At 55.6% G+C, this 17,486-nt stretch overlaps 1 protein-coding gene across 1 annotated transcript; it reads right to left on the bottom strand.

Moving 5' to 3' along the window:
• Window positions 1-1,209: 1,209 nt before the first annotated feature.
• On the bottom strand, window positions 1,210-17,209 carry LOC119109827 (basement membrane-specific heparan sulfate proteoglycan core protein). Its single transcript, XM_037233580.1, has 15 exons — window positions 17,198-17,209; window positions 15,864-16,049; window positions 14,938-15,041; window positions 14,281-14,393; window positions 13,717-13,887; window positions 9,878-10,058; window positions 9,315-9,452; window positions 8,683-9,041; window positions 8,093-8,281; window positions 6,977-6,987; window positions 6,067-6,228; window positions 5,527-5,623; window positions 4,942-5,101; window positions 2,501-2,601; window positions 1,210-2,196 (listed from the first exon to the last, which is right to left on the bottom strand). Exons 1-15 carry the CDS (start codon window positions 17,207-17,209, stop codon window positions 1,670-1,672), a joined length of 2,511 nt encoding a protein of 836 aa, XP_037089475.1. The 3' UTR covers window positions 1,210-1,669.
• Between the last annotated feature and the right edge of the window lie 277 nt (window positions 17,210-17,486).

The raw sequence follows: 17,486 nt of genomic DNA, 5'->3' as shown, positions 1-17,486 counted from the left end.
CACTTGCCGGGTCAATCCGGTTGCTAAGGACCTTTCCACGTTGCCCTTGATCTCTTTGCATTTTCTGGTAGGGCCCAATGTGCCGTTGGGACGCTATCTACCTCCATGCCTGAGCACTGTTGATCGACCAGGTTTTCCTTCACGGATTCTTCCCGTTCGCCCGAAAGGCTCTGTACACTTTTCCGGGGCCCCATACGCAGTGGTATACTCAGCTGCTCAGGGGTCGTCCATAGAAATCTCGGATACTTTCCACTTACTTGGAGGGCCCTGTGCTGTTGCTAGGACCCTTATAAAGTAAGGCACGGAGACACTCGATGCTCAGGGGCCCTCTGCTTTATCGAGGGGCCTCTCCATTTGGTCCCATTTGTGGATTACTTTTACTCCTACCGAGGCTCGTGTTGTTCACCTGCCCGTGCACTCTTGATCGCATAGTGGTATTAATTTATGCTCTTTGATAATTCCCTTTGCTCGGAGGGTCCTGTGCTATGGCCGGGACCTTATATTTCAGCCTACCGAGGCACTACCGATCGCTTAGAGGCCCACCACGTTGGTCTTGGGCTCTTTTTGCTTGCTCTGAGAACCCTATACTTGCTGACGGGAGCCACTTTGTTGGCTACCTGCGGCACCCATGATCGCTCAAGTTTCGTCCCCATTGGCTTGATGCCTTCGCCTTAGAGCAGCAGTCGAATACGCGCCGATGAATTTTTGCGCGCAATTGCCGAACGTAATTGAATGTGCCGCCGACGTCGTATGCGTCATTTCCATTGGCTATTGAGTGCACCACACTTGTTCCACTGGTGCATCACGTTCTTAACGTATTTTGAATGATAGGATACACAAGTTACAAGAGGGATCAATGTGCTTGAAATTGCATTACCGTTTAAAATTATTCTCTAGCGAGGAAAATAAAGTCTTGCGGGTTTAGTTGTATTAGTGCACGGCTATCAAATGACATCAAAGATCTGGCTGTGAGACGAATGCCCTCCTCTTTCCACCATGTAAGCAAAAACGCCGCATCTTTTTAAAATACTTATACTGGAGTGAAGCCACGTGTGTCTGGCCGAACTAGGGACAACCTACCAAACGACATCCAAACGTTATGCCCTCCCAAACAGCCTTTTCTGCCTCTCATTTGATATGACCTCACCAGTATTCCGTCTTGGTCACTATTCATAGCGCTTGTGTGGTGTAAATGGCTCATCAACCATGTGATATACCAAACTATATTTCTAAAGAGCAATACAAAAGACGCAGTCCAAGCAGTGGCAGTGCAGAGAAAGGTGCACTGGGCACCGAACATGGCAGTAATTGTTTAGTGAGCACTGTCGCAGTCCGCGAGCGTGACTACAGATCCCAGCAAAGGCGAGCGCAAGCCCACGCTACCGAGCGCTATACGCACACACCCGGCTCTACAGCTCAGCACATCAACACACCCTACTCCTGTCAATACCCCTCACTGCTGCCGACCTCCTGCTTCTTTTCGTCGGCGTCGGCCGCAGTGTCGTAGGCCGGCTCGGCGTCGGCCGCAGTGTCGTAGGTCGCATCGTAGAAGGCCGCGAGGTCATAGGCGGCAGCGTCGTAGGCCGCGTCGTCGTAGGCTGGGACACCGGCGGCAGAATCATCGTCGCTCGCGGCGTCGTCGACCGCAGCATCGTCGGCCGCGGCGTCGTCAACCGCGGTGTCGTCGGCCGCGTCGTCGTCGACCGCGGTGTCGTAGGCCGCGTCGTCGTCGGTCGCGGTGTCGTAGGCCGCGTCGTCGTCGGCCACGGTGTCGTCGGCCGCAGTATCGTCGGCCGCGTCGCCGTCGGCCGCGGTGTCGTAGGCCGCGTCGTCGTCGGCCCGCGGTGTCGTCAGCCGCAGTGTCGTCGGCCACGGCGTCATTGGCTGCGGTGTCGTAGGCCGCGTCGTCGTCGGCCGCGGTGTCGTCAGCCGCAGTGTCGTCGGCCACGGCGCCGTCGGTCGCAGTGTCGTCGGCCACGGCGTCACTGGCCGTGGACTCGAGTGGCGTCTCCTCCGGTGGCAGAGACAAAGCTGCATTTCGTCCTTGGCCGTACTGGGGCGAGCAGCCCGACTCGTCCGAGCCGTCGGCACAGTCGGGCTGGCCGTCACAGAAGTCGCCGATCGCCAGGCACTCGCCGGACATGCACGGGAACATACCCGGGGCGCACGCGACGGCCAGAGGCTCCGGACCCGGGGCTGAAGGAAGAGCATGCCAACACTTAACGCGATGCTGGACGCCTCGGCTAGGCAGCGGGCGGCCAGCTGGGTTGACATCACACCTCGGATAGCCTGTGCCTTGATCGTCAATACATTTCGGGGAGTCAAGTACCTGCCTGAGATGTCCAACGCGCCCAGCAGGGTAAAGTGACGTGATTTGTAAAATGCAATTATAAATACAAATTGTCTGCGACCACCATGCCCTAGACAACACGGAGCCGCCGGCCACCCTCAGGGCGGCCAGCCATGCCTGCCGTGTCGTGGCGCCGGCGTGACGACTCACGCTCGATCTGGAGTGTGATGACGTCCTCCTGGCGCCGGCCGTACTGGTCCAGCACCCAGCACACGTAGCGGCCCGCCGCCGACTCGTCCACGTCGCTCAGGCTGGCGACAAAGGCCCGCGTCACGGCGCACTCTGGCGCTCAGCGTCGTGACGTCATCGTGGAGGGCACGTCGACACGTGCTCGCCCACATGTAAGCAGTCGAGTAAATGCTGATGCGAACGCTTACTTATTCGGATGCGTCCACGCCGTGGATGCTGATACCTAGTTACGGCATACAAGACAGACAGGTTCAGTAATACAACGGCACACGGTCTGTTGCGCTGCCGAACTCCATAACTTCGAATTGTGACAGAAGTGACGGCAAGAGGGGCGTTGCCGACGGCGGACCGTTCCAATCGGCTGCAGCTCATTACTGCCGCTGGGGGTGTCGGTAGTGCAGTGGTTAACGCGTCTGCGTTAACGTGGTGCTGGGGTGTCTCAGTATGCGTTCAGCCAGGCGAGCACGAGGCACGGCGCGACGGGTCGATGCTGCGCCGCACTACACACGTACAAACGGCGTCTGTAGTTTCTCATGTGCAATGCGTTTCTCAGAAACGTTTCGGAAAAGGCCTTTTAAATTGTTCGATCCTTCCTAAGCAGGTTGCTCTTCTCATTGTGTCGATATTTCGGGTACGTAGCACGTGCAGGGACGGCCCCAGAGGCGGTTGCAGTGCCGGTTCCCCTCGGCTGTACGTCGCACATTGGGAGACACCTTCAGCGAATTTGGCGGTCCCACGCCCAGATGGCGTTTCCCCCGGGACTGCACGCACGGCCTGGAGTTCACAGCAGTAGGCGGTACTTCTAGTAAATCAGAGAGTTCCAGCATGTGGACGTAATCATTGCAATAAAGCAAAAGCAGCGTAGCAGGGAAGGTTACAGATGTAAAAGGAGGAGTTTCCAAACACTGTGAAGCGCATTACCGGTAGTTAATACTGGCATAAAAGGCACATTTCTTCGCGTCTACACGAAAAGCTTTGTATTGCAGATGACCCTTACATGCGACGTCTTAAATGGCGGTGAAATAGCTAGGCCATGTTAGGTATAGCAGTATGATGGCATGCTGAGGCTGTTGGGCCAATGCAACATGCGGACATTGGATAACCTCATGCTCTGCCCTCAGACGTTCCCTTACGCACCATTGGATAACCTCATGCTCTACCCTCAGACGTTCCCTTACGCACCATTGGATAACCTCATGCTCTACCCTCAGACGTTCCCTTACGCACCATTGGATAACCTCATGCTCTGCCCTCAGACGTTCCCTTACGCACCAAACTGACGTAATACCAGCTTGCATGGAGCGACCTCCTCTAACGTTCCGAAAAATCCGAGGAGGTCGAGTTTAAAAAGGCCTGTTTTTTATCGATGCGACGGGAAATGGCTCATTTGATAAAGCCAATTGACACGACAATATTCAATACCGAGCTCACTTTGCCATGACGTCAGTCAGGCAATGGTCGTAAGTAGCACAGCTTTGATCTATGCCATGTTATGGAGATTCGAAGCTGTTTGGTCAGCAAGCCGATTGAGACTGTCGAATCACCTCTGGCTCGGACCCCGGACGCCCTCTGGGGTTACCAACTGGCGAGTGACAGTCTTTTATAATTGTCACAAGGATTTCATCTCCGCTAAGCTTCTTCAAAATTGAAATGGGTCGGGGCCAAAGGCTCCTGTTTTGATCGACTTGACGTGGAATTCTCCCCCCCCCCCCACCCTACCCCTCCCTCCGGGAATAAGTTATTTGTCCCAATGGCATGCATCAGAGGGCTGTTCTGCCGACGTGCATACGTCAGCGAGCTATAATATGCTGAGTTGCGCCACTGTCTCACGCCAGTGAGCCTGTTCTGCGCTTGTGAGTCTGCCTCACGTCTGTGAGCCTGTCCTGCGCCCTGTGAGCCTGCCCTGCACCACTGGGCCTGCTCTGCGCCGCTGAGCCTGCTCTGCGCCGCTGAGCCTGCTCTGCGCCGCTGAGCCTGCTCTGCCCCACTGAGCCTGTCCTGCGCCCTGTGAGCCTGTCCTACGCTGCTGAGCCCGTCCTGCGCCACTGAGCCTGTCCTGCGCTCTGTGAGCCTGCCCTGCGCCACTGAGCCTGTCCTGCGCCCTGTGAGCCTGCCCTGCTGCCTTGCACCACTGGGCCTGCTCTGCCCCACTGAGCCTGCCCTGCGCCCTGTGAGCCTGTCCTACGCTGCTGAGCCCGTCCTGCGCCACTGAGCCTGTCCTGCGCTCTGTGAGCCTGCCCTGCGCCGCTGAGCCTGCTCTGCGCCGCTGAGCCTGCTCTGCGCCGCTGAGCCTGCCCTGCGCCGCTGATCCCGTTCTGCCCCACTGAGCCTGCTCTGCGCCGCTGAGCCTGCCCTGCGCCGCTGAGCCCGTCCTGCGCCACTGAGCCGGCCCGCCGTCTTACGTCAGTGAGATGTCGTCGGCGACGGCGCTGTCGGGCAGCGGGCCCTCCTCGCGGGACCAGCTGATGCGGCCGTCAAAGCCGGAGCTGTCGCAGCGCATGGTGACCGTGCCGCCGACATACGCCCGCACGTCACGGTCGAACGCCACAATCCGGGCGCCCTCTGGCGGACAGACAGCGCAGCGTATCGCTCGTCAGCTCGCCTTGGCAACGACCGTGTCAAATGATACCCGGCGAGGGAGTCACGCTGGTTGTTGGCGTACAGTGCGGCCTGAGACGCATTAGAAGCACCAACTGGGCCTTAGGATACATTGTGGTGACAGCTACGTCTGCTCTGCTTCGAGCACGGCAGCAGATCACGTGAGAGTCACCCAGGGCGTCCGTGTCACCGGTGGATTCTCAGTCCACCGAATCAGCGCCGCAATCAGCACCACGCCATAAACGCCTCGTCCGTACCGACAATAGCAGATCAACGAAGCCATCTCTTTTGCACTGTATGTGGCAGAGCAGCCCACTACCAGGATGCAGCAAGCTCTCTAGTGAGACCTGCCTCAACGCCTCGACATCCGTCGCGAGACGAGCACTCACCGCTGACGAGAACCTCGGCCACGCCCTGGGCGCGGCCTGCCGTGTTTTCAGCCACGCAGATGTAACGGCCGGCGTCTGACTCGGCGATCGAAGAGAACTGAAAAGACGGTTTGCATTAAATTTTGTCTGCCGTGAGGATTTTCGACTGGCCAGATTCAGAGAATTTATTAGAGGAGGCCGAGTTCATTAGGTTCATGGAAATAAAAAATGCAAACGTGTCAAAATGTCACTGAGTACGGGATACGATATCCAACCAACCAAACCCAGCAGCGTAAACGTTAAGTTTGCATGTGATGATCATGAGCGTGTTTGCGAATTAATTGACAAATTACCGCTGATCATGACCCAGGAAAAGCGTGCGATGCAGGTGGTGTCGGAATATCTACAACGCCTCGCCTCACAAATTGTCCCTTTCCCACATCCATATAAGGCGAAGGGAAACTCCCACGGGAAGTAACTTTGGGGGCGACTGGGTTCCCACAAATGATGGCGTTATGCTCTGTATACTGCAGGACTTGGGAAGAGCCGAGGCCGACTAACAGCGATGATGCCTTGGACGACGGAGGCCGAGTCGGGCATCGGTCCGCTGAGGCGCTCCCAGGAGACCGAGATCGGCTCGTCGCCGGTGGCAGAGCACTGGATGCTGACCGCGTCTCCCAGCTGGACCACTTGGCGCAGCGGCTCCACCTGCACCCGTGGCGGCTCGGAAGGTACAGCGGAGGGGCGGTCAGCGCGGCATCCGTGGCGGCTCTGAAGGTACAGGCGCAGGGGTGGTCAGCGCGGCACCCGTGGCGGCTCTGAAGGTACAGGCGCAGGGGCGGTCAGCGCGGCATCCGTGGCGGCTCTGAAGGTACAGGCGCAGGGGCGGTCAGCGCGGCACCCGTGGCGGCTTTGAAGGGTACAGGCGCAGGGGGTGGTCAGCGCGGCAATCCGTTGGCGGCTCTGAAGGTACAGGCGCAGGGGCGGTCAAGCGCGGCACCCGTGGCGGCTCTGAAGGTACAGGCGCAGGGGCGGTCAGCGCGGCACCCTTGGCGGCTCTGAAGGTACAGGCGCAGGGGTGGTCAGCGTGGTACCCGTGGCGGCTCTGAAGGTACAGGCGCAGGGGTGGTCAGCGCGGCATCCGTGGCGGCTCTGAAGGTACAGGCGCAGGGGCAGTCAGCGCGGCATCCGTGGCGGCTCTGAAGGTACAGGCGCAGGGGTGGTCAGCGCGGCATCCGTGGCGACTCTGAAGGTACAGGCGCAGGGGTGGTCAGCGTGGTACCCGTGGCGGCTCTGAAGGTACAGGCGCAGGGGCGGTCAGCGCGGCACCCGTGGCGGCTCTGAAGGTACAGGCGCAGGGGCGGTCAGCGCGGCACCCGTGGCGGCCCTGAGGGCACGGGGCGCAGGGGCGGTTAGCGTGGTACCCGCGGCGACTCTGAAGGTACAGGCGCAGGGGCGGTCAGCGCGGCACCCGTGGCGGCTCTGAAGGTACAGGCGCAGGGGCGGTCAGGCGCGGCACCCCGTGGCGGCCCTGAGGGCACGGGCGCAGGGGCGGTTAGCGTGGTACCCGCGGCGACTCGGGAGGCACAGGCGCATGGGCGGTCAGTGCCGTAGCCGCAGTGGCTCTGAAGGCGCAGACGCTGGACCGGTTCGGACCGTACCATACACCGGCCCCAGCTGTGCCTGCAGCGACTCTGAATGCATAAGCGAGCACAGCGGCGCTCAAATTTCCTGATGGCAATGCCAGCGGTATGGCATCCGAGCCATAGCATTGTTATGATACTGGCTGTGTTCGCATGAGTGTCCTGGTAATATGGCCACTTGATCCTAACGGTGAAATTTCCGGGTCTCAAAATGTGTTGGGGTGGATACACACGCGCACGCACACCCACACTCACACCCACACTCCCACACACCCCCACACCCCCACACCCACACCCACACCCACATATATATATATATATATATATATATATATATATATATATATATATATATATCGTACGTCCCGGGGCTCAGTTGGTTAGAGCGCCTGTATTCCGTTCCACCCACCCGTGGCAGGGTGGGTTCGAGTCGCTTTAGGACGCTCGCTATTTGCCCTTGACATGTATGACCGGCGGCAGCGGTCGCGCAAAAAAGGTCAGTTGACGTCAGAGGGCAGGATGGACCGTGCCGAGCATTGGGGCGCGTTAAGCTTTCGTCACTAAATTCTGCCGTTGCCTGGAATTACGACATCGGATGGTGGGGTCAGGGCTCACACAACAAGCACTGCTTAGCGTGAGCGCTTATCCCAAAAATCCATCCATTCAAAGGTTTGGGATCAAATGTATAATAATAAAAAATATTGGTATAGACACACGTATATGTATCGATCTATCTATCTATATATCTACTTTTCTGTCTTGCTACCCACCCATCTATCTCAGAACGGATTTTAAATTTGCGGGTTGGATTCAACTAGCTCCTGAAAGTTGAGCTCTAGTGAGCCGTGAAAAGTACATCAATGCGTCTTCCCTGGGCTGACATGTCGCACCTCGTAAGATAACTCAACTCTCGTGGCGCGTGCAAGGTCGCTAAGCGCTCTCACCGATCACTCGGAGCGTGGCGTCGGCCCGGAAGAGCACCTGCTGACCCGCGCCATGGCCCAGGCAGGTGTAGGTACCCTCTGCCTCCTTCTGCACGCGGAAGATGTACAGAGTGCCATCTCGCACTTCGTGGTTGTCTGGCATATTGCCGCTGGAGCGAACCCACGAGATGCGGACTGGAGGGCTGGAACCTGAGAAAAACCACGTGATCACTTTTTAAGTCCAGAGCATCGAAAACAGCGGGGCGGGGAAGGAGGGGGCACTGCAACCGTGTGGCTTGTGATGCATAACAGATCGGAGGCTGCCTTCTTTGGCATTGAGCTTGACAACATCCAGTAAACAATTACGTGCATGGAGGTTCAATAGACGCATAGACGAATACCTTCAGATCCTCAACAAACAGAACATACATACAGAACATACAGACGCTCAGCCTCCAGCCGCGCGAATGGCAATGACTCCAAAAGTATTTGGATACATAGTAATAATCACACTACTGGGGGGGGGGCCATGTGCCTAGCACACCGAGAACAGTACGACACTGGCGCCTCCCCCCCCCCCCCCCCGAGAGGACGATACTGGCGCCTCCTACCTTCGACGAGGCAGATGAGCTCGGCGCTGCCGTTGAGCGGCACGACGTACACCTCCTCGGAGGGGCGCGCCGAGCCGGTGGGGTACACGGGAGGCCGGCCGCCCCCGGCCGCCGGGCGCCTGCCGTCGTCGGCCGGCTCCACCACCAGCCGCAGTCGGTCGGACGCGCGGCCGGCGTCATTCTCGGCGCGGCACGTGTACACGCCGGCGTCGGCGGCCGAGGCGTCGTCGATGTGCAGTATGGTGCGGCCCGGAACACCCGACAGGCCCGACCGGACGCCGCCGCCCTCCCAGGTCACAGAAGGCGTGGGGTCGCCGCTGGCGGAGCAGCGCAGCTGCACCCGTTGGCCCTCCGACACCCTGACGGTGGCGGCGACAGGAGCTGTGAACTCTCGTCTGCTAAGAGAGACGTTACACGTCCTCTGTCATCCTGACGGAGCTGTGAGCTCCAACGTCATATGTGGCTATTACATGTCAAGCACTCACGCGCATGGACGCAGCACCCGCATAGACCAGAAGGTGAATCGAAATCGAGGCCAGAAAAACTGCCAGCTGTTGGTACGTTACCGCCCCATCAGATGGGCACGCAAAATGCAAGGGGCGTTCGCCGATCGCGCCCAGTCACTGACTCACCTGTACAGCGTTGGCTGCTCGAGCCTGATGACAGGGGGCGACATGACGTCCAGGATCGCTAAGGCCCTGGCCGAACCCGCCGCGTTGGTCGCCGTGCACACGTACTGTCCATCTTCCTCGCCAGTGACGCGGAGGAATCTGCCGGTGGGTAAGAGACATGCCATTTGTACAGCGTATATCAAGCTCTGTTTGTGTTTTTGAAGCGCGTCTTGCTACTTGTCAGCAACCGGTGCGTACGATCGATATCATCTCACCCATTTTTGAAAAACAGCTGGCTATGTGAAATACATTCTGGGGTCAAAAGGCGTCGGCACAGAGTGCAATTCAGTGCTTCATACAGTGCTGTTTTGCGCAGTAATACTGGAACACAACTTCAAATGTATAGAATCGTAGCATCAGACCTGGGGACCACACAAATCAAGCCGTCCAGCGCAGCTATCGACAACCCAGGCGGTCCTCAGTTTTCACACCAGCCCCGGTAGCGCTAGATTTGCCGTGCTCGCTAACCCGCCACCACCAGCTGAGTTCAACCGCCGCCCGCCGCCCCGAGGCTGTCCGCTGACCTGATGACACCGCCGGACACCTGTTCGGCGGAGCGCGGCAGCGGACTGCCATCGGCACGCGTCCAGCTGAGCTGGGGCTCCGGCTGGCCGGCGGTGACGCGGCACTGGATCAGCGCCGAGCCGCCGCTCACCACCTGCTGCGAGGTGGCCGGGTACAGCTCCACCACGGGATGCTCCAGCCCTGGCGAGCAGGCCGTCACAGCCGCGGTCACAGCACGGGACAAGCTCCACCTGGGGCGGCTCTACCGCCACCGGACCGGCGGACAGCTTCACCTGGGGCGGCTCTTCCACCACCGGACCGGGGACATCTTCACCTGAGGCGGCTCTACCACTGCTGGACCGGGGACAGCTTCACCTGGGGGCGGTCCTACCATCGCCGGACCAAGGACAGCTTCACCTGGGGCGGCCTCTAACCACTGCTGGACCAGGGACAGCTTCAAACCTGAGACGGCTCTAACCACTGCTGGACCACGGACAGCTTCACCTGGGGCGGCTTTACCACTGCTGTACCGGGACGGGTTCACCTGGGGCGGTTCTACCACCACCGGACCGGGGACAGCTTCACCTGAGGCGGCTTTACCACTGCTGGACCAGGGACAGCTTCACCTGGGGCGGTTTCTTCTACTTGCCGGACCGTGCGACAGCTTCACCTGGGGCTGCGCTCCCACTACAGGACCGGGGACAGCTTCACCTGAGGCGGCTCTACCACCGCCGGAGATACCCCACAGTCACACACACACACACACACACACACAACACACACACACACAACACACACACACACACACACACACACACATCACACACACACCACACATACAGTAACAGGTCATGCCAGGGTACAGCTTGACCCGGTAATGCTCCGCCGTATGTACGTAATGCTGCCGCATGCAGTCGAGTTAGGCACAGACACGGAGGACGCAGCTGAGGTGACTTCATCGCTGCCGAACACGGTAGGTCATTGGCCTGGTCTAGTGACGGTCGCGGTCACAGCCAGGCGCAAACATGGCCACAGATACCGACGGATGCAACTCTTCACCCAGCTCAGGATTGACGGGGGAGGGGGGGGGGGGGGATATCCGATCTCTGCTTCACCAGAACTGAACAAAATCAATGCATAGTTGTACGGAAGGATTGAGGCGAGGTATCAGTATTCCGAGTGGACTAAGTGTTCAGATTATCGTCCCGCCTGGTGTGACAGCAAGCACACATGTTAAGGAATGACAACATGCTAACAGACCAGACGAGAACGATAGCCTCATTAACACGCGATGAGGGGATCAAATTGACCGCCTTCCCCCACCGAAGGTTTTTCCTGAATGATTTCCGAACGGTGCGGTGCAGAGGCGCCAAATGTAGCATAGCTGTAGACAATTGAATAGAAAATTGCTTGACTTAAAAATTAGATGCACCTTGTAAGGTCGCTGACCTATGGCAGGTCAAAGTCAGGCTATGGTCTCCGCGAAGTCCATTTCTAGGGAATCATTCAATCCGATGCAACAACGGGGAGTTAGACGAAGCCATACGTCTCTGAGATGCTTTGTTAGGCAACACAAATATTGGATGAACAAATAATGTTGACCTAAGGTCAGGTATGAAGGTCAGACCAAGATCATAAGCAAACTGTTTTATTATTCTAGGGCCTGCTGAATGGGACAGTTTCTGATGCTCATTTCGAATTTATTGATAGCAGGAACTGCATTATACAGCTTCCATGGACTTTTTACAGGTCAGAACAGGTTATTGACTTAAAATGACCCAGGTCAACATTTTTTGTTTTAAAAGAAGCATACTGCCTAGCGTAATCTTTGCCGCTTGTTCAAATGCAAAACTCAGAGCAGTCTTCTATGATTTTGGTCACCATGACCTTCAAAAGGTTAAACAAGGCTACTGAACTTAGATGAGCATGTGACCTTTGGCTTAGAAACAGTTATCTAGGTTCTGGGGGCACTTTGGAGACCAACCTGAAAATTGACCTTGTTTTGACCTTGTTTGGCCCAAAGGTCATGACCTAGGAACCTCAAACTTTGACCTAAATGAGTTCACGTACAGGTTAATACACCCTGTAAATTTGCTGTCCCTAGCTCTCTTAGTTCCCGAGATCTCAAGGGGGGTCATATTCAACCCCACCGGAGCGAAGGGTATCTAGCCGGGCCGCCCGGGCGCGTGTTAATCATTGCGACCGTGAAAACTAACGTAAAAGGACCAAATGACGTTTCCGCTGATGTGATGATGTCTTCGTGACCTGGGATGCCAGCAGATGACTCCGGCCCAAATATTCGTTTTCTAGACTCGCAAGGTAGTGAAGAGCACGCCGGTGCCCATGAAGTTGTTTTTTGCTTTCTTGTTTGTGAATCACACCGGCAAGAACATTTTGCCATCTTTAAGACATGGTTGTTGCCTACATAATCATGACCTGAAAGGTGGCCTATCGGACTGCCCCCGCTCGAAATGGATATGAAAGGATAGTTTATACAACGAGCAACACATTTGTACTTTCCGCGATGCTCTGGACACGTCGACGGCTCTCAAATGTTGTCTTCGTATGAAGTCGTTTGTACTTATGGGTCGAGCTGAATTACGGGGAAGCATGCTGGCCGCGTACAGCGGCTTCACAAACAGCTCCGAAAGGGTCCGTTACTTTCATCAATGTTCATAATTATCTAAATCATATTTCGTCGTTGGTGCCAGAATGTTCCACATCGAGGGAATGGATGTTACCAAGAATGGAGTTTCATGGAAGGTTCAAAGGGGCGTACTTCCGTAAGATGAGTCTGGGGAAGGGGCAGAGCAGGGGCTGAACAGTGAAAAATAACAAAAACTGGCCGCAAAATGCGCCAACAAAGGTGCATTTCTGATCACTTTGGCTCAGTTTCTTTTCCCAGTTGGGGTAGCTTGTTTGGAGAGGAGGGGGGGGGGGGGGGGGGGGGGGGGGAGGGCTGGAGTCCCGCAGACTGAATAGGAAAATACACTCCTACGGGAGGCTGGTTTCTAGAGCATCGCATTTTTTGCCTCTAGCGCATACATGAAAATGATGGCTAGCGGTGTGGCGCCGCTCTACACATCCCTAATTTAACAGTACAACCAAAAAGAGCTTATCGCTAAAACGGCATTGCTGTCGTGTGAGCAATGGCACAAGAGCGCACGAAAACTAATAAGTGATATTGAGCATGTTTATGGTGTATTTTCATTTTTCAGAGGTGTGACCGTAGCCTGAATTGCTTTGTTAATAAAGGTTGCTACTCGATCACTTTGCTGTACAGTCTGCAGGGGACAAAACAAGTATACAGTGATGACATAAAGCTACGGGAACTTATCTCGCTCAAGTATGGGGTTCAAGCACATCGACGATAAAGGTGTAATTGACAGTGCATGTCTCAGGAAAGACCAAGATTCGTTTCCGCGCGAGCTGCTCCTCCACAAATTGGGTTCGAAGTCACCCCTGCGTAACGCAGCGTTTTCAATATGTCGCCACGAGATGTCAAATTCATAGTCGGGAAGTCACCAAATCTCAGTATTACAGATGACACGGTCTGGTAATGAGATAGAACACAAAATAGAGAAGCTTATGGCACAGGGCCATCGCGTGCACTTCAGGGCCTCAACAAATGCGTGTTAAATCAAGCCACCAGTACGTGTGTCACATAAGATGGGATCACTATAGCCTCACATTTCCTTACATAAAACTTGAACTCAACTCCGTCTGTGGCCACCCATGTTCTGGGGGAGAATCGCTGCATACGCCTTTTCGGCGAGGGACCACAGGCCACCGCCTGGTGACCCACGACCGAGTGTCACGGCTGCTCGTCCACTGGACACGCCCGGGGCCGGCCACTCACGCTCCACCTCCACGATGGCCGACGACTGGGCGCCGTCGACGGAGCAGACGTAGACGCCGCGGTCCGCCGGTGCGATGTTCCGCAGCAGCAGCGAGCCGCCCGCCTGCTCGGCGCCGGCGGGCAGCGGCTGGCCAGCCCGAGACCAGCGCACCTCGCCGCCCGCCGAGCCGTCTGCCGGCACAGGCGGAGACGCTGACGGGCTGACGGACTGAGGTCAGAGACGGTTTGGTTGTGCTCCCATCGGCCAAACAGACGACCGTGGCGGCTGTGGCAGGAAGCTGCCGAGCAGCCAGCGATGGGCCGGAGCAACGGGTGGTCCGCGTTGACGCGGTTAGTATGTTAACCCTAAAATAATCCAGTTGACCAAGTCTATTGTGGAGACTCGTAGAACTGCGCAGTGCACCAAGGGCTATCCCGCGCTGTCTGACGCCCCCGGCCGGCTGACCCAGCCGGCGGCAGTCGGGCTGGACCCGCCTGACGCCTGTCAGTCGGGGCTGGACCCGCCTGACGCCTGTCAGTCGGAGCTGGACCCACCTGACGCCTGTCAGTCGTGGCTGGACCCACCTGACGCCTGACACTGCAGCTCGGCACTGCCGCCCTGGCGCGCCGTCTGTCGCTCCGGCTTGATCGTCAGGCGGGTGGCTCTCGGCACTCGCACCTCGGCGCGCATCTCCTCCCTGCGCAGGCGGCGCGACACGTCACCTTTCTAGTCCTTGGGTAAGGTCAAGAGAGAGAGAGAGAGAGAGAGAGAGAGAGAGAGAGAGAGAGAGAGAGAGAGAGAGAGAGAGAGAGAGAGAGAGAGAGAGAGAGAGAGAGAGAGAGAGAGAGAGAGAGAGAGAGAGAGAGAGAGAGAGAGAGAGAGAGAGAGAGAGAGAGAGAGAGAGAGAGAGAGAGAGAGAGAGAGAGAGAGAGAGAGAGAGAGAGAGAGAGAGAGAGAGAGAGAGAGAGAGAGAGAGAGAGAGAGAGAGAGAGAGAGAGAGAGAGAGAGAGAGAGAGAGAGAGAGAGAGAGAGAGAGAGAGAGAGAGGGAGAGAGAGAGACTGAGGGCGATATGATATATGTATATATACATGTACATGTATATGCATATACGTGTATATATCTATACACTCCTATATACACTCCTATATACATATATATATATATATATATATATATATATATATATATATATATATATATATATATATATATATATATATATATATATATTGTACGTTACCGGTATCCAGGGTCTTGTGGATCTGTCATCGTGCAGATGTACACGCCTTCGTCAGCAGGCTGCATATCCACGATGGTCAACTGTCCGTTCAGCTGTGATGCCCCCTGCAGAGCAAACGTAGGGCGGCTGGAGTGGCCTCAAGATATGCTTTGAAGGGAGTACTCCACAATTGTAAGGATTTTGAGCTGACATAGCCATCTTGCAGATCATTCGGTGCAGTTCATAGCCCTGTCCTTCTCAGGACATAAACTCCTCTAGTCTCTGTGCGACACGCCCGCGAAGATGCGCAAACTGTTTCGAACAGACTATTTCAAGGTCATTCAGATGTCCATGACGCTATAATGGCGTGATCAAAATTCGGTAATTCCATGAGTCGTGTGGCGACCAAGGCCAAGCAAACATGATTGTTGAGTCGTTCATAGCTTGCGTTCATGAGCACGATTTCCAGATATAGCGGCCGTCACTTGGGTCTCTATCAATGTTGTGCAGGGTACGATGACGTAATAAAAAATTACGCATTGAGGAGCATATTTACTAAACAGAGAATTTGTGTTGTCTAGAGCAATATTTCCACTGAAAAGTGTACCAGCAGGTTATAAGTGAGGTTATTTTATCATATATCATGCTTGCTTCAATATCTTCAAATATGGAGCACTTCCTTCAGCCTATTATATCCACTTTTACATACAGTACATACAGGGTACGCATGATACAATGCACATATCACATAGTATGTACCATGTTTTAATGCAGTGTGCAATACGAATGGATTACACGTTGTAGACAAACTCATGGTTACTGCTTCCACACTGTGTCGGAGTGCATGTGTGCAACCGTGTGTCTTAACGCAGGTTACAACGGACATGCGGCTGGGACCCTGGCCGCGTGCCGTAGCGGTGGCCAGCGGCACCACACGCCGTCCGTACCTGGGACAGCTGCTGGCCCTCCAAGCGGCTCCAGAGCGCGACAACGTCCGCCTGGGCCGAGCTGCAGTCGAGCTGGAGTGTGCCGCCGGCCGGCACCACCAGCCGCTGGGGCGCGGCCGGGCCGACCGTCGGCGGCGGCGCCGTCGGCTCGGCCGCGCTCACGTAGATGATGGTGCGCGACCGAGTCTGAGCCGGCGGCGTTGGTGGCTGTGCACGTGTACTCGGCCTCGTGCGCCTTCTGCACGCTGCTGATCACCAGCAAGCCGTCGATGAGTGACACCTACCGGAGTGGGCTCACGTTCTGTGGCTGCACCACCTGTCCTGGGTCCGGACGGCGGCTGAGGGAGCGCTCGGTAGGACAGAGGGCGGGCTACGTTTAACAGCGCTCGGGTGGGGGGTTCAAATCGACCCCGCCCGAAGGTTTTTCCAGAATGGTTTCCGAATGGCGCGGTGCAGCGGCGCCAAATTTTGCATAGCTGCAGACAATTGAATCGCGGATCGTTTGACACCAAAATTTAGATGTACCTTGTAAGGTCGCTGACCTATGGCAGGTCAGTCATTCCACGGTTTAGCGAAGTCAATTTCTAAGGAATCGTCCAATCTGATGCATCAATGGCGTTTTAGACGAAGCCATACATCTCTGAGATTCTTTCTTACAAATATAAATTTAAATTTAATAAAAATATAAATTTTAACAAATATAACTTTCCTACAAATAGCAATACAAATATGAAATAAGCAAATCAGGTTGACTTAAGACCAAGTCTAAAGGTCAGACCATGGTCAAAACCAACCTGCTTTATTACTCTGGGGCCTGCTGATGGGATAGTCTCTGGTGCTCATTTCGAATTTATTGATAGCAAGAACTGCATTATACATCTTCCAGAATAGGTCACTGACCTGAAATGACCCAGCTCAGGATTTTTTAGGAACATACTGCCTGGCGTAACCTTTGTCGCTTATCAATTGCAAAACCCCGAGCAGTCTTGTATGATTTTGGTCACCATGACCTTCAAAAGGTCAAACAAGGTCACTGACCTTAGCTGAGCATGTGACCTTCCGCTTAGAAACAGTCACCTAGGTTCTGGGGGCACTTGGAGACCAACCCGAAATTTGACCTTCTTTGACCTTATTTGGACCAAAGGTCATGACCTAGGAACCTCAAACTTTGACCTAAGTGAGTTCATGTACAGGTCAACACACCCTGTAAATTTAGTGTCTCTAGCTTTCTTAGTTCCCGAGATCTCAGGGGGTCAAATTTATCCCCCTCCCCACCCGAGCGAAGGGTATCTAGCCGGCCACCCGGGCGAGTGTCAGGCGTGGCGGGAGCTGACCCGCCGCGACATCTGCACTGAAAACTTGGCGAAAACTTGGTTCTCGCGAGACGTTTATCACGGGCATGCCTACGTTTCTTTACCATCCTGCCGATGGATAATTCATGTCATTTAGCATCCCTCGGGAGTACCGGTCAAGATGTGCCCACAAGCGTACTAGATTGCTCTTAGAAGGATGGAAGGTGGGAAGAATGTTTCACCCGGTCAAAAGTCACATGCCGTGCCTTCGACTTTTGTGTCGCGAGTTTGCTCTCTTGGGATGTTGAAAACGTTTCACGCCTGTGTGGTT

This window comes from Pollicipes pollicipes, unplaced genomic scaffold, assembly GCF_011947565.3.
Source record: "Pollicipes pollicipes isolate AB1234 unplaced genomic scaffold, Ppol_2.1 Scaffold_7231;HRSCAF=8579_pilon_pilon_pilon, whole genome shotgun sequence".
Classification (NCBI taxonomy): Eukaryota; Metazoa; Arthropoda; class Thecostraca; order Pollicipedomorpha; family Pollicipedidae; genus Pollicipes; species Pollicipes pollicipes.
This window is presented reverse-complemented; position numbering and strand designations above follow the sequence as displayed.

Bases quoted from the DNA above. Each gene is read 5' to 3' on its own strand.
- LOC119109827 (XM_037233580.1), bottom strand. The intron at 5,102-5,526 runs GTGAGTGCTCGT...TCTGTCCGCCAG, and splicing joins GGCCGAGGTTCTCGTCAGCG to AGGGCGCCCGGATTGTGGCG. The intron at 2,197-2,500 runs GTGAGTCGTCAC...CTCTTCCTTCAG, and splicing joins CATCACACTCCAGATCGAGC to CCCCGGGTCCGGAGCCTCTG.